The 23654-nt window shown below is 47.4% G+C and overlaps 1 protein-coding gene across 10 annotated transcripts in view; it reads right to left on the bottom strand.

Moving 5' to 3' along the window:
• Window positions 1–23654, bottom strand: part of samd4a (sterile alpha motif domain containing 4A) — a 55274-nt gene that overhangs the window by 24577 nt on the left and 7043 nt on the right. For all 10 annotated transcript variants that reach the window (XM_031580308.1, XM_031580310.1, XM_031580311.1 and 7 more), the window contains one exon: window positions 641–1204. In XM_031580308.1, the coding sequence (XP_031436168.1) occupies window positions 641–1204 (564 nt within the window). The remainder of the gene's footprint in view (window positions 1–640; window positions 1205–23654) is intronic.

The following is a 23654-nucleotide window of genomic DNA, read 5'->3' as shown; positions in this document are numbered from 1 at the left end:
GAAAGAATAGAATAAGAGAGAGAATAAAAAAAGAGAGAAGTAAGGAGAGACTGTTAGGGAGTGGAGAGTGTGCAAGTGAGTGAGTGTGCAGGTGAGTGAGGGTGCAGGTGAGTGATTGAGAATGAGAGGGAGAGCGAGAGCGAGAGGGGGAAATGGGGAGCACTAGACTCTCTTAAACTGAAGAAACTGAGCTTGATAAAACAGTTTGAGTTGAAAAGGGAAGAGACAGTTAAAGAAAACTAGGAGTTGATAGGAGAGAGATGGGGAGGATACTGAACCAGAGGTAAAGTTAGACAGGGAGAATGAGAGAGAGAGCGAGAGAGATAGAAAGAGAAAGAGAGGGGGAGAGAGAGAGAGAGAGGGAGAATGGGAGAAGTAGGCGAGAGGAACAATGAAAGAGACACAGAGAAAGACAAAGGAAGAGATTGAGGGAGATAATGAACAGAGAATGAGAAGAGGATAAAAAGAGGTGAATAAAAGAGAAAGTGAGATAGTAGAAGGTGATTGAGAGTAACAGAGAGAAAGTGTGATATCCTACAATTGAGGTGACTACAGAGGGAGACAATAGAGAGAAAGGGAAAGAGAGAGTGACACAGAGGTGAATAAAGGAGCGAGATATGATATAGTGTCAGAGACTCACTGGTGTTGCTGCCCTGTGCGGTGCCGACAGTGTTGATGGTCGTGGGCACGGAGGAGGACGGGTACAGGCTGAGGTGCCCGTTCTCACAGCCCTGCTGCTGCCAGCTGCCCAGCCCCGAGTCTCGGGAGCCCTGCCACCCGTTGAGACGGTCGTCCGAGCCGTAGCGCTGGTGGTGTGGCGCGTACAGGTGTGCCCCGGGCACCACCTGCCCGTGATGCCCGCCCTGCTGCCCCGCTACCGTCGGCACCCCTCCTCCTCCGCCTCCTCCTCCTCTCTCCAGGGAGTCGCCCCGTAAGGCGGCGCGCTCCTCCAGGTGGTTGAGCCAGAGGGCCAGGGCGGAGCGGTCCTCCAGCGAGGTGGCCGGGTGGATGAGGGCGTAGGAGAGCAGCTGGCGGCTCTCCTCCAGGTGGCGTCCGTGCTCGATGGTGTGCGCCAGGATCTTGGGCAGCAGGCGCATGTACTCGCCCTTGGCCTCCGCGTTGCCCGGCTTCAGCAGCGGCAGGTGGGTGAGCACCAGAGAGATGACCCGCTCCTTGGTCTCGCCTTGCCATTGGCTGATCACCACTGCACACAGGAAGGGGAGGGACGCAGACACAGGAAGAGACAGAGAGAGAGAAGTTTAATATTTGTTTATTGAAACAGAATTCAGATCTTTACATTATTGCAACATATCAGACCCTCAGGTAATAAATCCTCAGATTAGAATAATAAATAATAAAACAGCCAATGTTCCAGACCCTTTACTTCATATTCTAAAAGGTACTTGCTCATCCGCCTCACACAACAACCCCAAACAGTAGAAAACCCTACAATATCATTAACCAATTTACAGGAAGTATATTCTGTAAATATTATATATTTAATTGTACTTGCTATACTCCCCCTACAGAGAGAGCGAGAGAGAGAGGTTAGCTTTAATTACAGGAGCGGACACTCCAAAAACAATTCAGCCCATCCTGGACTTTAACTGTGGCCTGGTGTGGGTGTGGCAGGTGCTTTGGTGATGGCTAGTGCAGGCTAGGGTGTGCTGACCAACACGTCACCGCTAATGACACGTTTGCACTTTAGCCAGCCGGAAAACAGGAACAAAAACAACAACAAACAAACAGACAAAACAGGCCTAAAGCCTCCGCACTGACCCAACAAGACAGGTGATAATGAGATGACACAACCACACTGGGTGAAGCACTGGGTGGAAGGTTTTGGAAGATATGCCACTTCCTGTGTGTGTGTGTGTGTGTGTGTGTATGTGTAATATAGTGTTCTGCATGATGAGTGTGTGTATGTGTGTGTGTGTGTGACACGAGGAGACAGACGCTATACATATCCAGGGTCACGCCGCCAGCCATCAGCACATGTCTGACACACACACACACTCATTCCGATCAGGTTCAGCAGCGCGGCTATACATACATGCGGGTCAGGGCAGTGGCTTTGTCCACCACCACAAATAGAGATATAGCGTAACGGGGCTCAGGGGTGGACTAAACATGGACACTGTCTCCAGACAAGGAGACGGACGTCCACCCCACCGGTCCACCCTCATAATGTCCGGTCTGTTTGCTTAGTCTCATCTGGGTTTTAATTAGTGTTACTGTGTTAGGCCTCTGGCCGTTTTACGTAACAGGTGTTTTACGGTATGTCAACAGTGGAGAGTGTTTGACCACCGTGCTACTTGTTGGTGACCTCACCCAGACCCCTTGTGTCTATAACACGCCTGGTGTAACGACACTGAACTGAAAGATCATATCAGAGATGACACACTTTAACCTCAGAGAAGTGTCCAGTCACACACACAGACACACACAAACTTCATAACCTTACTGCAAGCCTGAGGGGACTACAGGAGTAGTCTTTATCACATACAGAGAGACAAGACACACACACACACACACACACACACACACACACACACACACACACACACACACACACACACACACACACACACACACACACACACACACACACACACACACACACACACACACACACACACACACACACAGAGAAACACAAGACACACAACATTTATATGCCATAATCACTAGTACTTGTAAATGTAATCAAGACAGGGGTTCTAAAAGGTTGAGTATAGAAACATCATGTGAGATGCACCGATGAGGGCCCTGTCTCCTGTGACTTGTTTGTAAGCTGATGGAGGGCAGGGGGGGGTGGCGATGAGGGGGGGTGCTCCTTGTTTAGAAAAGAACACCAGTGTCACCTAATGTGGGTTGCCCAGACCTGGAGCCTGGGCTCGCATGATTAAGTGTCCTCTGGGAAGACTTTTTCTGGCTCTTCCATATTTACTGGGCAGCCATAGGCTCCAGGAAGACTGGGAGAAGAGGGACAGAGGGAGGGAAAGAGAAGGAGGGATGGAAAGAAGGAGGGATGGGAGAGAGACAGAAAGAGAGGGAGGGAAGGAGGGTGAGAATGACAACTCCCCCCTCCCCACCCCTTGCTACACTCCCTCTAGTGGCCATGTGATCCTTTATTTGTAAAAAACTAACTCCAAGGTGGAGCCAGGCTATTTGTACCTCCGGACTAAATCTGACAGATACGCTCAACACCAGGCCCCAGGCAGGCGAGGCGTGACACAGTGTTCCCTCGCAGGAGCGGAGCATGTGGCCCATTTCTCCACAGGCAAGAAAGAGCAATGGCACCTCCATATGTTAGTTCATTGTCTGGTTTGAGGGCAAGATGCCACAAACACAGATGAACTCATTAACATGAAGAGACATGGGGGTCACCAGTAGGCATTCAACTACCCCACCGCATGAGCAACCAAAAATAAAACACACATCCTCCTCATCATCGTGTGAGTGTGACATCTACGTCAGAAGCACTAGTTTCCTTCTCTGTATCTCTCTCTCTCTCTCTCTCACACACACACACACTGACTCTACAGTTCCTCTGGTAATCAAGTCCTCCTGACCCCCAATAACACCCCCCGACTAAATTTAGAGGCCTCCATTTCACTTGGCCTGTGCCTGCCCTGCCCTGCCCTACCTCTGGGCCTGCCAGCTCAGCCCTCCCCCATTCTCTCACTGTCTCATACTCTCACTCTATCTGTCATACTCTCTCTCTTTCTCAGCCCTCTCTTCTTCTCAGTGCTGTCTCATAGTCTCTCACTCCTTCATACTCTGCCATTCTTTCTCTGTCTCATACTCTCCTTCTTTCTCATTCATACTTTCATTCTCTCTGTTCATACTTTTACTCTTTCATATACCCCCAATCTCTCCACCACCACCACCACCACCCCTACCCTTCCTGGTCTATCTTATACTCTCTCTCACTCTCTCTGTGGTCTGACTGCTTGAACAATACAGCCAGCTCCCATCTATGGGATTCTCCTTCCTCCTCCAATGTGGTCGGATGAGTGCTGGCAGGAAGAGTGCAGTTTGGACTGCAAGAGTGTCTATCCACCCTGGCACACAGCGAATATGATGCCCTTCACAATAGACACGCACAATCCACATGGAAATTAGATTACATTAGTTCCACTGACGACATATCACCCCCCTCTCTCTGTATATGTGTGTGTGAGTGAGACATGTCCCCAAGCTTTGGCTTAGCTCCGGTTCAACTGGTTCAAATGTGTGCGTCTTGTTTATGTGTGCGTGTGTGTACATGTTCAAGACAGACATGTTTCGGTGTGTGTATGAAAGCAAGAGAGAGAGCGAGAAAGAGTGTGTGTGTGTGTGTGTGTGTGTCTGTGTGTGTGTGTGTGTGTGTGTGGTGCTGGCCAGGCAGTTGTTCCAGTGGTTCCTGTGGAATGCAGGGAGGGAAGTCTGTGAAGTGTGTGTCATCTCTCAACCCATCACCAGCCATACTTCCTGGCTCTTAAGAGTGAAATACCACCACCATCATCATCATCAATTATACAGCTCAGCCTGAGGGGTGTTCGTGTGTGTGTGTGTGTGTGTTTTGTGTGTGTACGTGTTCAGCTCTTTTAAGTAAAATGCTAACCTCATCAAGCTTGGGTGAAAGGTGTGTGTGTGTGTGTGTGTGTGTGTGTGTGTGTGCGTGTGTTTTCATCCGGCTCTTTGACAGACCTGACGGAGGGACGGTGGAGGGGAATGGAAAGAGTGAGCAGCTTTTCTCTCCCCTTCTTTTCTTTTCCTTCATCCCATCCTCTCCCCCCTTGTTTCTCACTCCAAATCCACCCTAACTACTCTTCCTCTCCACCTCTCTCTCTTTTATTCTCACATTCTCTTTCCCTCTTTTCATCATTCTCTCTGTTTTTGTCTCTCTGTCTGTCTGACCGCCTCAGAGAGAGTGCTGTAAATCAAATCTTATGATCTCCGCCATCTCCGGTTATGTTATTGATGTCTGTTTGTTTGTGTGTCAACAGGCCTATTTGGTGAAACTTGGTGGAGAGGTGGAGCATGGGCCAAAGAAGAAGCAGTTACAGTCTGGAGCAGTTCCTTGGTCTTGGCTTGGTCTGTGCTCTCTGAGTGCCCTTCTAGTTTTCTGTGTTTATGTCTCTCTCTCTCTCTCTCTCTGTACGTCACTCACTCTGACCCCCCCTCACTCTCTCTTTCTCTCTCTCTCTTTTTCTGGCTCTCACTCTCTTCCTATCTGACACAAATTCATTTTCTTTCTCTCCCTGTATCTCTTCTCTCTCTCCCTCCCTCCTTCTCTCTCTCTCCTCCTGTCTTTCTCTCTCTCCCTCACTGGTGCTGTTGCAGCCTGTGGCTCAGTGAGTCACACTGATGACCACACTGCACACAAAGCTGCCCTCTCTCTGCTATATTTAAATTCACAAGGAAGGGGGAGAGCAGGAGCGACAGAGATAGCAGACGGAGCGAGAGAGATTCAGAAAGAAAGACACAGACGGAGAGAAAGAATAAGAGGAGGTAGCAGACACAGAGAGAGGATATGTCAGACAGACACACCGAGAGAGAGGGTATTTCAGACAGACAGAAAGAGAGAGAGAGAGAGAGAGAGAGAGAGAGAGAGGCGGTCAGACAGACAGGCAGACAAGTGAAGGGAAAGCCAAGTCAGAGAGAGGAAGAGATGGACAGAATAAGAGGCAACCATTTGGAAAGGAGACACAGACAAACAGGAAGAGAAGTGCGAAAGGGTGAAAGGGAGATACTGGGAGAGAGACAGTGGCTAGAGAAGAAAGTGTGTGAAAGAGAAGAAAGTGTGTGTGATCAAGTGAGAGGAAGAAAGAGTGTGTGGAAGTGTGGTAGAGTGTGTGTAAGAGCGAAAGCAGTGGCAGCAGCAGATGGTGAAAGAGGGCAGCTGTCGGGAACGTGTGAATCACGGGAGTGTGTGTGTGTGTGTGTGTGTGTTACGGCAGCAGCCTCGCTCACACAGGAAAGCCCTCTCGCCTCGCATGGCCAGAGCAGCGCAGCAGCAATGCAGCACCAGCGCAGCCCCAGAGCAGAGCGCTGCTGAACTCTACGTGGCACCCAGACCCTTCAGCCTGTCAGCCCCGTGGGCTCGTGGGTGTGGCTTAGCGAACCTCTAAGAGATTCCAGCGTTCGGCCATAATTTAGGCTTCCTCCTTCACCCTACCCTCCTCTCCCCACACAACCTTCACCTTCACCTAAAATAGAAGCCTTTTCTTCAACGACACAATGGTTCAACCTGCCAGAAAGAGAGGGGGAGGGGGGGGAGAGAGAGAGAGAGAGAGAGAGGGGTGGCTCCCTTCTCAGCTTCATCACACTCCATCACACAATGGAAGTTCTGGGTGGACTGGATGCCCTGATTTTCAAAGTGGAATAAGAAGGTGTGCATATCCATCACACCTCGCTGTAGGGATTCAGAAGCAGGTCTAAATATAATCCCTTTGCAAATGTTTCAGCATGATGAATGACTTAAAAAGGCAAAAGAGCAGCGTTAAGGCACGTTTTTATACCCCAGCAGCCAGGGTGTGTGTTGGACATCTTTGCCTTTGTCACAGGCCCTGTTCTCAAACCCTGTCTTTTTTGTCATGGCTATCTGCCAAGGTACATTGGTTCCCGACTGGCTGAGAATGTTAGAACACCATGGGAGAGATGACAGCAATCCCATCCCATAATGCAGCACTCCCCTGAACAGGAAGAGAAGAAGAGACATATAGAGAGAGAGAGAAAGAGAAAGAGAGAAAGATAGTGAGAGAGAGAGAGAGACAGTGAAAGAGAGTGAAAGAGAAAGAGAGAGAGAGAGAGCGAAAGAGAGAGAGAGAGAGAGAGAGAGAGAGAAAGAGAAAGAGAGAGAGAGAGAGAGAGAGAGAGAGAAGGAGAGGAGTGAAAGAGTGTTTGTGACAGAGAGAAGAGTCCAGTCAGCGTGTTCACCTGATGTGAATAATGAACTCGTCTCGTGGGCACCTGTAACACGCAGAGACTCTCAGAAGGGTGGGGTTGGCGCTTTGAGACAGACAGGCCTGTCACTCTTCCTTAATCTCGTTCTCACACACAGGTACACACACACACACACACACACACGCATTCAGTCACACACACACACACACACACACACACACACACACACACACACACACACACATTCAGGTCACACACACTCACACACACACACACACACACACACATTCAGTCACACACACTCACACACAGACTCTCAGATGGTGTATGAATATCTCGTACACTAATCAGTGTCCACTCTTTTTAATTAGATGAGCATTGAAACACTAAATGAGGTAAGTAGGCATCAGGGTCTGTCTTTGAGTGTGTTTGTACTCTGGTCTTTGTTCACAAGATCCACAGGAGTCCTAGACTTGTCAAATATACATTATTACTGAAAAACTGTGGAGAACATACACTATGTAAGCAGACAGATACATTCACACAAATTCATGTGTAGGAACACACACATACAGTGACACACACACACACGCACGTCTATCTGCATGGCCAGAGATCTGTTTGTGAAACACATGATTCCCTTGTTCTAAAAATAGCCATGCCACATCACACAGGCCGTGCAGCAGATAACGCCCTATTTATATGAGACCATCAGAGAAAACATCAACCAGAAACACACACACACACACACACACACACACCCCAGTGCTCCCCTGAGACCACGCCAACACGAGTGTCTGAGCTCACAGGGCGTGCAGAGAAAACAACACAAGCTGACACAAAATGTTCCATTATTAGCCTGCACTTTTTTGGGGGGTTATTTTCTGGGACAGTTTAAAACAAACCCTTATTTTCAGGCCTGCTGTGTCCAAAATAGCAACAGAGTCTCGGACCAGGTTCTGGCCCGGACGGCCTGCTGAGTGTGCTGCTATCATCTGAGGTTGGGACTTAAGTTGGCGTCACCAGCGGGTTGCCGTGGTCACGGGCGCTGACGGTGGAGGCTGTCCTGTATTTATCCTGTTAGCAAAACAAACACGCAGAGGCTCAGTTCAGCGTGCAACCGTCGCCCTTTTTATAGTTGTTGAGCCAACAGAGCAGCGACACAGCATGTCCCCAACAGAGCCCTCACAGCCAACTATGAGCCACAGACAGGTCAGGGGACACAGCATGTCCCCAACAGAGCCCTCACAGCCAACTATGAGCCACAGACAGGTCAGGGGACACAGCATGTCCCCAACAGAGCCCTCACAGCCAACTATGAGCCACAGACAGGTCAGGGGGGGCATCTCCTTGAGCTAGCCAGAGACATTTATGAGGTCATGAAAAGGACATGTGTCCCCTGTGTTAACACAAAGACATCTATGGGTTCCTGACAGATCAAGGGACACAATACGTCTGAAAGAGACAGAGGCACAACTCGACCCTACGGATCTGCCCTAGAAGCGACACAACCCGTCCCTGAGCTTGCCAAAGACACATATGATGTCCTGGCCGGGGGGACACCATGATAGGAGCACAGCTGGCAGGGCTTACAGTCCCACACAGCCATGGTACACAAGCAACACCTCCACAATTATGAAATACCAGCCACCTCCATGACTTAAGGCCTCAGGAATAATGGCTGAAACCTTCTCACAGTCCCACACATATATTACACACAGCCGTGAAATACTCAGGGCCTCGGGAATATTGGCTGAAACATTTTTACAGTCCCACATAAGCACGACACACAGAAAACACCTCCACAAAATATGGAATAGCAGGACCTTCTGTGTCTTGAGTATTCATTAATACTGGCTGAAACATTAAGAGTTTCAGGGAACAGAGATGACTGAAGTTTCAGGTTTGAAGAAAAAAAAACAAAAAAAAAAAACAGAAATGTCTAAAAATGTCTGAACGGCCTGTCTGTACTTTTTCCCCTTCAGAGGGGAAAAAAAGCACTGCGTCGGTCTGTGGATGCAGTAAGAAACTTGCGGCGACAGGATTTTCCAGAAGGAACAGCAAGGAGAGGGAAAATGGCCCATTTGGAAAAGGCTGTTGGGAGTATAAGAGCAAGGAAAAGAGAGAGAGAGAGGGAGTAGGAGAGGGTAAGAGAGAAAAGGAGGCTATGTGAGAGACAGAGTAAGACAGAGAGAAAGAACTAAAAGACAGAAAAATAAAGAGAGAACAGTGAGAGAGGGAGCACAAGAGAAAGGAGAGAGAGAAAGACAGGGGGGGTGTGTGAGGAAAGAGAAAGTGAGAGAGGGGAAAAGCTGGAAAAAAGAAATATCACAAGAGAGACAGAGAGGGAGGGAGAAAGCAGGGGAACGGAGAGAGAGAGAGAGAGACAAGAGAAAGACAGAAAAAGAGGGAGGGGAAAAGCAGGGGAGAGGACAGAGAAAGTGAGAGGGGGAAGAAGAAAGAAACCAGGGTAAAGGAGAGAGGGAGAGACAATAGAAAAGAAAGAGAAAGGGAATGAGGCAAGGAAAGAGAGATCAGCAGAAAGGAGGGAAAAAGAGAGAGCAAGAGTGAGTTTTTGTAGAAAATAAGCGAGTGAAAGAGAAAATGAGAGAGAGTGAGTGAGAGAGAGAGTGAGAGAGCGAGAGTGAGTGAGAGATATGGAGTGAGAGAGAGCGAGTGAGAGAGCGAGAGTGAGAGAGAGTGAGTGAAAGAGTGAGAGATATGGAGTGAGAGAGAGGGAGTGAGAGCGAGTGAAAGAGTGAGAGAGAGATATGGAGTGAGAGAGAGAGAGAGAGGGAGTGAGAGAGCAAGAGTGAGCTCCCCCACCCTAGACTCCCCCTGCTCCAGCTCCAGCTCAGCGGAGTGGAATTTGCTGGCATACCACAGGTCGGGCAGAAGAATGCGCAGTTTCCGAGCGGGGCTCGCTCTGCATCCGAAAGGCAGCGGCACAGACACATACTTTCTCTTTGAGATCACCCCCCACCCCCAAATGCCACTACCATAACAAACACTTCCTTAAACGGACTCCCCAAACTTCTAATGCTTTCAACAGAGAAGCCCTCCGCTCGTATGGGTGTGTGTATAAGACCGAGAGAGGGGTGTGTGTGTTGTAAGAGAGAGAGAAACAGATGGGTTTATGTGTGTGTGTGTGTGTGTGTGTGTGTGTGTGTGTGTGTGTATAGGGAAGGGGTGTGTTAGTGGACTAGAGACAGAGAAAGTATCAGACGATGGAAGCGAAGGGTACGACTGAAGTGTTTCATCCCCTCGTGGGCAGCTGAGAGGTTCATAAGTAGAACAGCACTCCACTACAGAACTCTTCAGGCTTCTCACTCTCTCTCTCACTCTCTCTCTCTCACTCTCTCTCTCACCCCCTCTCTCTCTCTTTCTACTCCAAACTCTGACACACCACTGAGCGGGGGAAGAGTTGGAGGAGGAAGAGGAGGAGGAGGAGGACAGGAAAAAAGAAACGCGAGTCTTAGATGACACTCTAGGACAGAAGAGACTGCACTCCCGTCTGATTCACAAACAGCAAGAAAAAGGGATAGAACACCAGAGGAAAAAAAAGAGTGCAGCACTCTGTCCTGAGATGACACACAGGAAGTTGTGTGAAGGTCGAGTGTGTGTGAGAATAAGTGTGAGTGTGTGAGTCTCTTTGTGTGTAGATGGTGTGTGTGAAAGGCTGACTGCAGCTTACACACAAGACTTTTCTCTGGCAGGGGCCACGCCCTGCCCTGTATGTGAGCATGAGCAGTCATACACACACACACACACACACACAGCAGGTCCTAGCAGGCCTCCGCAGGCCCTCTCTCCCAGCCTGAGGGAGGAAGAGGAGGGCGAGGGGAGAGAAGAGAGAGGAAGAGAGAGGAAAAGAGAGAAGAAATGAAAGGACTGAAGAAGATGAGAAGAGAGAAGAAGAGAGAAGAGGAGAGAAAATTAGTAAAGAGAGAGGAAAGGAGTGAAGAGAGAGGAGAGGAGAAGAGAGGAGAGAAGAGGAGAGGCCCTACTCTACTCCGGCCCCCACCAGCCCTTCCACTGACCTGGATCCCTGTTGGCCTCATCAGCAGGCCAGACGCCTCTTCCCACACTAATGGATCGGCCTGACCCACTGAACATCCACCGTCTGCAGCCCTCACTCACAGACACACCAGAAACATCTACACAGTCTAAACCCCCAAAGGACAGACACGTCCACCATCTGCACCCCTCACTCACAGACACATCAATACAGACTAAAGCCATCAGTTACCGACATGTCCACAGTTTGGAGACCCCACTCACAGACACATCAATACAGACTAAAGCCATCAGTTACCGACATGTCCACAGTTTGGAGACCCCACTCACAGACACATCAATACAGACTAAAGCCATCAGTTACCGACATGTCCACAGTTTGGAGACCCCACTCACAGACACATCTACAGACTAAAGCCATCAGTTACCGACATGTCCACAGTTTGGAGACCCCACTCACAGACACATCAATACAGACTAAAGCCATCAGTTACTGACACTTTCTCATAGATGAAAGCCCACAGACACTGTACATACACTCTAAAACTCTAACTACTGACACATTCACCATATGGAGACCTCAGTCACAGACACATCCATACAGATTAATATCGTAATCTCAGACACATCCACACACTGAAGCCCTCAGTCACAGACACATCCATACAGATTAATACCGTAATCTACAGACACAATCTCACACTGAAGCCCTCAGTCACATACACATCCAATGTTTTAGGAGAGGTTAGGTCACATGGTGGGGATGGAGCTGACTTACAGGAGGGGCTTCGGTGATGTCACTACCTGCGGCTATTTGGGTAAAAGGACACCTGTCCTGGCGTTTGGGTTAGTAGTTTGACAGGCTCGGCGTGACCCAAGACCTGTCCTTCCACCCATTGGTTTGTCACACGTGAGTCCTTGAGTTTGTGTTTCATGCGGGATACTGCACTTTTGTTTCATTTGGGATCACCACAAACAAAACTAAAGAAAACTGAACAGACGAGAAAGGAGCCAACTCTTGAGCTGGAGTTGGTGGAGCCACCGGGCACAGGTACGTTGACACGAGCACACACTTCTCCACACGGTTAGGACCTACTTTCATGTTTAGTACAACACGTAGGGTTGGATTAGTGGATTATAAACCCTATTGAACTAACATGTCAAACAGTCCAGAAACCTCTGGTAATGGACGAATCCACATCTGACACACTGTCTACAGCCTCGGTTAACAAATGACAAGTTCAGCATAAAAGCCTAATGACGTATCCACACACTCTAAACCCCTTATCTACAGACAAATCCCCTGTCTAGAAACCTCTGTTACTGACACATCCACACAAGATAATCCCTTGGTTACTGACACATCCACACAGACTAAACCCCCTTGGTTACTGACACATCCACACAGACTAAATCCCCTTGGTTACTGACACATCCACACAGACTAAACCCCCTTGGTTACTGACACATCCACACAGACTAAATCCCCTTGGTTACTGACACATCCACACAGACTAAACCCCCTTGGTTACTGACACATCCACACACACACTGACAATAACTGGTTTGAGATTAGGCACTGGGCCTCGAACTGTCTTGGTGGAAAAGGGGTATCATACAGTCACAGTCTTTTCTTAGATCTGAACCAATTCAGTCCTCAACATTACAGAATCATCTTATGTCCAGAGCCAATCAAATCAACCAGACCGGTCTGAGATCCACATCCAATCACAGAGTATGGTCTCAAATCTTAACCCATTCATACATTGATAGGTTATGGTCCACAATCCCAAACCACCACCAACATACTCACACAGGACGGTCTCAGGTGCAAACCCACACATACAGTATGTTCACACAGCAGTCTACGATCCAAACACATCCAGATATTCAATCTGTGAAATCTCAAAGCTAATCACACAACCATCTGATCCAGCGCCAATCAGTGAGTTGCCATAGTTCCTGGTGCAAACCTTTCAGCATAGTCAGCAAAAACCTAATCATATACTCACACAGAATTGTCCATCTTACATTCAGACATCACCCAGACTTGCCTTAGATCTAAGCCCATCACACAGCACCGTCTAAGATCCAAACCCAGCCTTACATCACACTGATTTAGATACAAACCCAACCACACATAGAACCGTCTTTCATTCACAAGTCATACAGCTCTGTCTCAGATCCAACTCCAATCATACATTCGCACAGTGTAGACGAAAACCTAAGTCGCTTCATTTTCAGGTGCTTTCCGTCCTGAAACTGAGTAATAATACTCCAGGTGGGTTTGTACCAGGTGTGCACTAGGGCCATGTCTGTCTCCGAACCTGCTGAATGGTGTGGCTATAAGACAAGCCAGCAAAGATCTGTCAAGACAATCTTGCCATCAGATCATCTTAATCTCTGAACCGGGGTCAGCTCATAGCCAGCAGGAGCACGTTGAAAGATCATTACTCTTACACAAACACACGGTATCCAAGCGCGTCCGCATCAATCGAGGGCCGTTACTATGATCCCTGGCCTCGTGGAGAGAGCTTGGGAAATTGTGTCATTATTATGGTAGCGACTCCTTGACTACTGCTGTTTGCGTTACGCTGCTTAGGAGCAAGGAGTGCTGCCTGTCCAATGTAAAGACACACACAGAGACACACACACACAGAGACACACACACACACACACACACACACACATGCACAGGAACACACACACACAGATGGAGACACACACACACACACTAACACACAGGCACACACACTAACACACAGGCACACTCATCCCCTTTTCCGCCGCAAAGGCTTAGTGTAAATAAAGAGTGGTGCACATTTCCGAGGACATCTGACAGCAATCAGATGCAGGCATAAATCTACACAGGAAATATCCATCAAAGTGCTTCCTCACTGTCACAGGCTTCAACATCAATACAGATCATTCAATATTTATGGAGGACTGCTAAAGGATAAAGACAATGGTTAGCATGGTCTGTGTATGTGTGTGTGTATGTGTGTGTCAGTATTTCTATCTGTGTTTGAGAGAGTGAGATTGCTTGCCCATGCATGAATGTGAGCACAGATCTGTGTATATTTATCGGCACGCACTCACTGTCTGTGTGTGTGTGTGTGTGTGTGTGTGTGTGTGTGTGTGTGTGTGTGTGTCTGTGTCTGTCTGCATACACATGTGTATGTTTGTATATGTGTGTGTCTGTCTGTCGTTACACGTGCGTCTGTGTGTGTGCACGCATGCTTGTGTTGTCTTCCTTGAGTTCCATTTATATTCGTGACCTCTGGTGCAGCCGGAGAGGGAAGCAGTGGTGTGAGCTGCACTCTGTGTCTACTGAGCTCAGCTGGACTGGCAACACACAGGGAAGCACCTGCCTCTGTCAGTAGCACAGCGCCAGCACTCCACAATCAGCAGAGTGGGCCTATTGTTAAGCACAGATGATGAGCAAATACACACACACACGAATGCACGCACACACAAACACACATGAATGCGTGCACACACACACACACACAGACAAGCACTGACATACATACAGTCAGAGTTGATGACGAACATACACAACTCACACACACACACACACACACACGCACGCACTCACACGCACACACAAAGCGCAGACACTGAGCTCCACTCTTACATCCTGGCTCTCGGGATCTTCCACAGGAAACCCATCACAGGGCACACGTGCACTGGAGCACTCCTCTGGATTCTCATTCATGCTGCCTGACACTCATGCCGGTCTACAGGCCTGGACAGACTGAATATGGACCTAACATGCAGGGGTCTGTACACACTCTCAGCATTAGTTAGCCATATGGCTGTGTGGTTTAATATCCATAAATACGTGTGTACAGACATAGACAGACAGACAGACAAACATACTGATAGATAGATAAATAGATAGATGACTGTAGGTGGTTAGATAAAGAGAGATATTATAGCTTTACAGCCATTGTGAACAGTGTGCTTTAGGAGGAAAGTGTTGAAGTCCAACCCGTTACCTAAAACTGCTTTCCTAAGTGTCCCTCCCATCATGGGAAGCTTGTGTTTGGTTTAGTTTCTGCAGCCCAGGGTCTTTTATTTCACACCCTCAGCACTTAGCTAATCTCTTTATGAAAAGCCAAACTCTTCTGGCCCCCAGCACCAACAGTTGCCCCCCTTCCGCCCAGGGCTCCTGCAGTTGCCTCTCTTACCACACTCGGGCCCTGTCAGGAAACGCCATGGCAACCTGATGAGCCCCGCGTCCCCAGGGCTGCGAGAGAGACGTAGGCGCGGAGCGGCAATTGTAGTGTACCTGCCGAAGCTCTGGGAGTTATTTGTTTGCGCGGCGCAGAATGTCGCAGCCGGAGCTATGTGCGGAATGCGAGCCTGAAAGTCGGCGGATTGGAGAGCACCGAGTTCTATTTAAGGAAATGGCTGGGGCCCTGGATCGGCAGAGACCCCCTTCCTGATTTGTGGAAGAATGATAATTATTTTCCTCTCTGGAAGAAATCTTTATTTCCGTACCTGCTGGGAATGAAGGAATAAGAACGAGAGCGAGCGAAAGAAAAAGAGAGAGAGAGGAAAAAAAGAACAACATCCTTTGCAGATTCCTTGTCTGAAGAGGTTATACAACTGCAGCTGAGGGAGAAAAAAAACCCTAGAGGAGAGAGCAGGCTCATTTACAGCAAGCTAAGCTCGGCCAGGACATATGTGCTCTCCAAATGAATAGCTTCCTCAGCCACGTGTGTGTCAATGACATGAAGCTACTTAATGGGAAAACAGAAAGCCTATAGCCAGTGAGCTAAATACTTTAAACATTACATCCTAGTGTGGTTAAAGCAAAAATATTTCTGACTACCATTAAGAGGACAGCGTGTGTCCTTACCATCTAAAGAAGCAAACAGCATGGGAAAAAGTAGGGAAACATTGTGGGAGAAATCGTACACTAAAAACACATGAAAGTTCCAGTTCCAGCGATCCAGTGAATGTGCACTGCAGGGTAGTATGCGGTGGTTTGAGGGTGGGCGAGTCTCAGAGCTCTCAGCGGAACGTGCACTAACAGCTCAAGCCCAAACGCCACACAGGCAACAAAACCGGTTAGGCTGCGTGGTGTGTGTGAGAGGAGCGAGGTGCAGATCAGCACAGGAATGCGTTTGTGTGTGTGTGTGTGTGTGTGTGTGTAGGCCTGAGGGCTACCCTTGAGTGTAACTGTGAAGAAGATCAGGGTACAGTAGGCCAGGGACTCTCAGATTCTCAGAATGTGAAGCTGGCTCTGCTTTGCATACTGCAGTCTAAACCTAAACCAAAACAATTTATTTGGTTAACAGCATGTATAGGCAAGTACATTAAATGCACTCCACACAAGTCACTATGTGAAAATAAAGTAAACCTTGAGTATGCTTCAGGAACACTGTTTTTTATCCTCAGGGTCAGTTCATCCCTGCTGACTACCCCTCCACTGGAAGGAAGTATGTGTGTGTGTGTGTGTGTGTCTGTGTTTAGTGTGTGTTTCCCTTCTCAGTCCCTGAGCTCTATATTTATCACAACAATGGGCCAGGGGGCTGCGCTGGCCGTTTTGGGAGCGGAGGAGAAAAAGAAGACGTCGATGAAGAAGCGGGACCAGGAAGGAAACTTTTCCAAACCTCTCGCCTCTCCCCCAAAGCCCTTCCCCTTCCCTCTCCTCACTCCCAGATGTCACATTCAGGTCGAGACCAGATGTGAAGTGACGTGACGCCACAGGAAGTAGTCGTCTAGAGGCACACGACAGCCATACAGCGAGTGAAGGGGTCCACTGAAAACCCTAAAGATTATACCCTACGAAACGAGACGAGATGAGCGCTGCACAAAGCCGAAGCAGCCTCTTGTTCTGGTGACTGCTGCTGGTTCAGTGTCTTAATATGACATTCATTCACGGCCCATTCTGACTCCGCACCCCTGCTAGGGTTGGGTGTCGTTTATGTTTCCTCTGATGCCGGTGCTAAAACCAAAATAGTCAATTTTGATAACAATATATCAAAGTGTAAGTGTATTTATAAAGTATTAAAGTGTAAGTATACCCTCAGCTCTGAGCCTAACCCACTGCATCATTTTGAAAAATTGTAAGTGAGCAAGGGGCAAAGGGAGGGTGCGGGTAAAGTCCTGTGAATGAGGAGTCTTGATCAGCAAAAGAAATGAAGACTCACACTCACGGACGGGGACTTGGGGAGGTGGGCCGCCCATTCCATGGCATTGACTCTACGTCACCATCGGCCTTAAAAAGTTCAGGAGGGTTTTTAAATAGTCATTTTCAACCCGTAAAATGCGTAAAAAAAGGAGTTGTGGAAACAGACAGTAGAAATAAACAGATAGTAGGATTAGGTCCCCTAATCAAGTTTATGCTAAGGCTGTAGCTCAAGAGGCTAGTTAGCCACTCTACTTACTGCTGATAAGACATCATATGCAAGGAGTGAACTAGCTCATTAGTCCAGGTCAGTTCACAAACATCAGAAAACAAAGTCCGTTAGTTGAAACGATCTGTCTTTTAATTGAGATGCTTATTTGCAAACGACCTGGCTAGGCTACAGCGAGGCTGGCTAATACTGACTTCACTACACTGATTGTGTTGCTCTGCTAATGTGCAACACACAAAGCTTAGCAAGAAAAAACAACCTTGGATTGTATTTAGAAACGGTTTCTCTCTTTTACTGTGAGTAAAGGTATCCATGATATACATGTGACATGAAATTGACCAGATTAAACCAGCCATGGCCGCACCACTGCAAGTTTGTGGTCAAACCCCTGTATCATAAACTAAATACCACCACAATGCCTCCCCCCCAGCCTACACGTCCAAATCCATGTTGGGGCCTCAGTTTCAGAAGTAACGCACCACCAATGCCTGTAATGTCCGTTTCAAAGCATCAGAGAGCAAATATTTCAATCGATAACTGACGCATTTAAGTGGCTCCAAAATCTGCATCGCAATTCGGTCTGGTAGATACCAATCGTGTAGGAAGCGGTTCTATATGGCATCAGGTTTCTGTACCCATCCCCAATCCCTTCAGGATGTAATTGTAAGTATGGCCTAAAGTGCACCATAAGCATGCCATAAATGCTGAATTGTATGAACATCAACTCAAAAGTACTGGACTGTTAGAGAGTCAATCATAATGAACCCACTGTGATGTAACAGCACACACACACATTTCAATTTGAGTGCCCTTTGTATGTAGGCCAGTGATGACCATCACAAGCAGTTTCACCTCACTGACCTCAGCTTGCTAGGGTCCTGATGTGGGCCAGGTGAGGCGTGAGTTGGGCAGCATCTCAAGCCATCTGAGCTCCTGTACTCTCCCGCAGCGGCATACGGTATTGACATTTCCAGCACTAACACACTGCACCGGCGACACATTTAAGTCTGATTTACAGTAGGCAGACCCGTGGTATTTGAGTGTGCGAGTGTGTGTGTCTAAAACCTTTCAGATGTGCGTCATTATTATAGGTCCAGAAGCCACATAAATCAGATATCCGGAGAGCTCTTACACTGCCTTAATCATCAGACTGTGTTGGAATCACAGACGGCTAGCGTCGAGTGTGTGTGTGTGTGTGTGTGTTGAAACTTCTTACCGAAATTGAATGGAAGCAAATGTGTTGAGCTGGGTTAATGAGCAGAGCGTTGCGGTGTGCGTGTCTGAGTGTGTGTGTGTTTGTGTCTGTGTGTGTGTATATGTCTGTGTGTGTGTGTGTGTGTGTGTCTGTATGTGTGTGTGTGTGGGTGTTTTTCGTTTGCGGCGTCTCAGACGTCCTGACATCAACAGGTTATCACTTCTCCTCAGACGACTCCGATGGAATGAGAAGCCTCTCTCTCTCTCTCTCTCTCTTGTCCTGTTTCAGTACTGACAAGCTTTGACTCATCTGCTGATGTCATGCCGCATCAGCAGTAAAGTATGGAGGAGGAGAGAGACGGGGGAGAGTGGGAGAGAGAGGGTGGGTGGGAGAGAGAGAGAGAAGGGGGAGAGAGAAAGAGTGGAGGCCTGAAGAGTGTTCTAGGAAACACCTCCTCCAAGACGCTGGCATGCCAAGCTCTGCTTAACACTACCGTCTGAAAAAGGAGAAATATCTCACACAGTGTGTGTTTGTGTGTGTGTGTGTGTAAGGGAGAGAGAGATTAAGAGTCATTCCTGTGCGACCCAATGTTTTCTCTTTCCTTCCCTGTTCTGCAGTGTGTGCAAGTTTAAATCTGGACTCAGCCCAAAGTTCATGCATCTCTGTGTAGAGTTAAACACTGAAATATGCCCTACTTTTTAACGGCAAACTCACAGTGAAACTAAAGAGGACAGACAAACGGAAGCAGAAGGACCTACAGTTTGCAGTTTCATTATTCCCAACTACTAGAACTGTGTCTGTCATAAAACACATATTGATAGAATTTCTTTATTCCGTCAGTTCATGTCTCTCAATGTTGGCTAGTAAATAACAACTGGACTTCAAAGGCACATAACTCACAACTCTGAGTCACTGTGAAAGCTACAGTTCTCCCGGTGAAATGTTACTTCGTTCTCACTCACAAGACCAACCAGACTGCCGGCCTCCTGAAGAAGACCTTAAATCTCCATGGACAAATAGCAACTTTAAAAGGTCAAAAGAGAGGTCAAACAGAGGACTTTCGGGGACTCTGGCTGCAGCTTTTGACTTTGGGGGCGCCTCTGGCTCTGATGTGGCCCAGGCCTGTGCCTTAACCAGTCCAGGGTCGGCTACTTTCTAGGTAAGGTCTTACAGAAGGACATTACGAGTCACTTCTGAAGCTAGCAAGGTGGTGGAGGACGCTCTTTCTGTCTGTCTCTCTCTCTCTCTCTCTCTTTCTCACACACACACACACACACACACACACACACACACACACACACACACACACACACACTTTCCCGGCGAGGATTTAGAGAAAGTAGCATTAGTGTTTGATTCAAAGCTGGGGGGACGGGCGTTTTTGGCCGGTTCTCCGTCCCCATTCCTGAGGTTCCGTATGAGCTCACGGAACACGAAGCCCAGAGCCAGAAATAAACTGTTTGCTCATGCGTGGGTGTCGCGAAAGAGTCCGACACCCAAACCAACCAAGACACAAGCACTCTTTCTTCCCAGACAGGCCAGGGGTGTGAGGGGTTAGTGTGTGTGTGTGTGTGTGTGTGTGTGTGTGTGTGTGTGTGTACATGTTTCTGTGTATCTGTGTGTGTATATATGTGTGTGTCCGAAAGTGAGTGAGTGAGTGTGTGTCTATGTGTATGTGTGTGTGTGTCTGCGTGTTTCAAAGCAGCAGCTAAGAGGAGACAGATGGGTTGGACAAACACACACACACACACACACACATACACACGCACAGGATAGAAACAGGGACATGGGTGTTGGTTTATTTCAAGGGTGTGTCTGTGCATTGGGTAGGACGCTAGCCGGAATACTAGCTATGTCATCCCGCCATGTGGTTTCATTTAGCCAGACAAGGGATCGCAGCGCAGGTGGAGTTACGCTGCTGATTCGCTACATGCAGTGTCTGGAACCTCTAGGGATACCGGAGAAACTTCCAAAGAGTCACAGAAGAGAGAATAAAAGCTGTGCTATTTCCTAAATTCACTGTGTTACTGAATTAGTACTACATCTTAATTCTGCCACATTTTAAAGCAACACTGTTCAACAAAAGCAAATGTGCACAGGACTGTAATATCACAGTACCTCATGCAACACCATCAAGCAGCAAGTGAGACTGACATTTCTCTCTCTATAACAGAAAGACAGACGTCGGACAATAGCATAGGTAGGTAATAGCATAGGTAAGGTATACATTATAATCAGCAGGCGTGTATTCTGGAAATCGAACCTTTGACTTTACTGTTCCAGTTGACTACAGAGAAAATAGTGATCATCAGGGATTGATGTCTCTCAAGGCTTGTAAAAAGCTCAAACATGTTTAAAGTCTTCCTCCTCACTTAATGAGTTAAGAACACAACGAAAAACCCAAACAGTGTTGTTTCTGGTTACTCTCGATCTGTGTTTATAACTTAGACAGATACAGTTTAAGCTGACCTAATAACAGCAATTCTATAGAAGACCATTTTGCCTGATTCAGTGGATTTAACTGAATCAGTGCAGATTATAAAGTCAAAGTCAAAGTGTTTATTGTCACATGCACCAAATTGCTTCAGCGCAGCGAAATTCTTATGACTTGGCAGGCAACATCTACGCCTTTTGATAAATGACATTTTTCCAAAAGACATTAGCCATTTACCCTATAACACATTTTAATGACAGACTACATCAGGTAATTCAAAGTACACTGAGATGAACATGGAGAGATGTATTCTGTTGTGCTATGATCTTTACTGACAGACTGAATTTACATTATTAACTACTTCAGAACAAGGGGGAAAGGACTACCTCATACGCTGAATGCTAATCTCAATGACAATTCTCACTTTCAAGCTAGTTTGCCACATAAAGCTGAAAGACAACCAAAAAAGAATAGCTTTATGGATACGTGGAAGCCTAGCACTTATAATTAACTTATTTATCATGTTTATGACATGGTTACCACTTTACATAGCTACCTGAAGTACCTTAGTTAAAAAGTTATTCAATTTCCCCTGTAAACATGTTTACACTGTTGCATGGTAACATGGTATTGACCAAACATATAGTACATTAGTAAATACCATGTTTTGACAAGCATGACTGTCAGATATGTCACATTATGTTTCCCCTCTATGTGTCTACATGTGTGTGTTTGGGTATTTCGAGTGTGCGTCTGTGAGAGAAATTAGCCATTGGCTAATAGCTTATAATCATGTGCTTATTCACACCTAGTTACCATTACCCCCATGAGATTCCTATACACCTACCTCCTCCCCAACAATGCATGTGAGGTAGAGTCATGTGCCTGGAAACAGTAGCTGTGAGGGAGAGCACTCACAGACTGAAATGTTTTACATGGCAGCCAGTGAGGAGAGGAGAGATGCCAGAAAAACAGCTCTGAGCTGAGCAGACTGGCACACCACACCACACAGCCTCGACACAGCACAGCACAGCACAGCACAGCACAGCACAGCACAGCACAGCACAGCACAGCACAGCAGCATCTGCTTCTGCACGAGCAGACTCAATCACTGCACATTCATACACACACATACACACACACACACACAGGCACACACACACACACACACAGGTACACATGCACTCATACTTGTGCATGCATACAAACACACACACACACACACACACACTCAGGCTCTCTCTCTCACACACACACACATCCCAATGAAGTCAGTCATTCATAACAACACTGGCCCCCTGTGCGGGCTGGGACCGCCCCCCCCCCCCCCCCCCCCCCACACACACACACACACACACACACAGCCCTCAATGCGGGTGAGGGGGCAGAGGGTGGGGGTGGGTTTGGGGTCTAGATGCCCTTCAAGACAGGGATAGCTCTCAGTACAATGCACATACTTTAAAGTTTGACTGACTTTGCATGGGCCCTGGATTTGCACAGTGGTATGTGTGTGTATGTGTGTGTGTGTGTGTGTGTGTGTGTGTGTGTGTGTGTGTATGCATGTGGCTATTTGAAGTCAAACTTTTACATTTCTTGTCAGTTGTGCACTGTAGAGCATCAGTATGTCTTTCACTGCTCACTACAGCCGTATATCACACCCACATTCTCAACAGTTTCTGTTGATTCTGTTGTTTCGGGCCTTTAGGGTGTAGAAAGTAGTTTTTGTTGCAAAAAAAAGAAAATGCTTCTGCACTCAAAATGATGATGTAATACTGAACTAAGCCATGTCAAATAAACAGTGTTACACACCATTACAGTGCACCTTGTTCCCCTGTTTGACCCGTTAGATACAGTATATCTCATTCTTTTTTCACAACACAAACCAGAGTGCCCCTTTAAAATGTGTCTACTTTTGGAGGAGAGCAGAACATAAACTCCATGGGGAGGAAAGTTAATACTTAAGTTAGAAAAAAAAACCTCCTGAATCAGCAGATTCTAAATATATCCAATGTTTAAAAAACAAATACAATCCGTAAATCAAACATCCTGAGAGACAGCTTTATGATGCTTGGGCAAGCAACAAATGCACTGCATCACTACGACCAAGGAACAACCCAGATTTTGGCTCACTCAGGAACGGATCCGGCCATGATCTGGCTCCGATCCGGCCGAACCTGTGCCAAATTTGGGCCAAATCAGAGCCCGATTAGAGCCAGAGTCTGCTCCTCTCCAGGAAGCCTGTTTTCTTTAGACAGGGAAATAAGTAGGTCATTGTGGATTCCTTTCATTGGTACAGTCCTTCCCAAATACCTCCAAACAGTCTTTCCACTTAACTTCCAGCTGCAAGTTAACGCTTCTCTACACCCGGGGCGTAACATAAATCATGTGTATTTCTGCTTAGTCAACACCACAATTTCCTCCTTAAATGGGTCTTATTTAGACATATAACTCCCTTTTAAAACACCAAAGACTATGAAAGCTTCAGAGAGTTGCGATTTGTGACTATTACTGTGCCTGAAGTATGCATGATAATGTAGTCAAAGTATTAACAGAATAATGTAGTCAGTATTCTTGTAGGGCATCACACAAGCCTCAGACTCAACGTATAAGTGTGTTTTACAATGGCGTGGTGCACCAAGTTTCCACAGATGGTGTTAGATGGGGAATATACAGACACACACACTAACCCTTCACACTCCAGGCATGAATGAGTGTTACTATGCACATGAACAAAGCCGAGGTT

The sequence above is a fragment of the Clupea harengus genome, chromosome 14 (genome assembly GCF_900700415.2).
Source record: "Clupea harengus chromosome 14, Ch_v2.0.2, whole genome shotgun sequence".
Lineage (NCBI taxonomy): Eukaryota > Metazoa > Chordata > Actinopteri > Clupeiformes > Clupeidae > Clupea > Clupea harengus.
The sequence above is the reverse complement of the archived record's forward strand: the minus strand, read 5'-3'. Positions and strand labels throughout refer to the sequence as shown.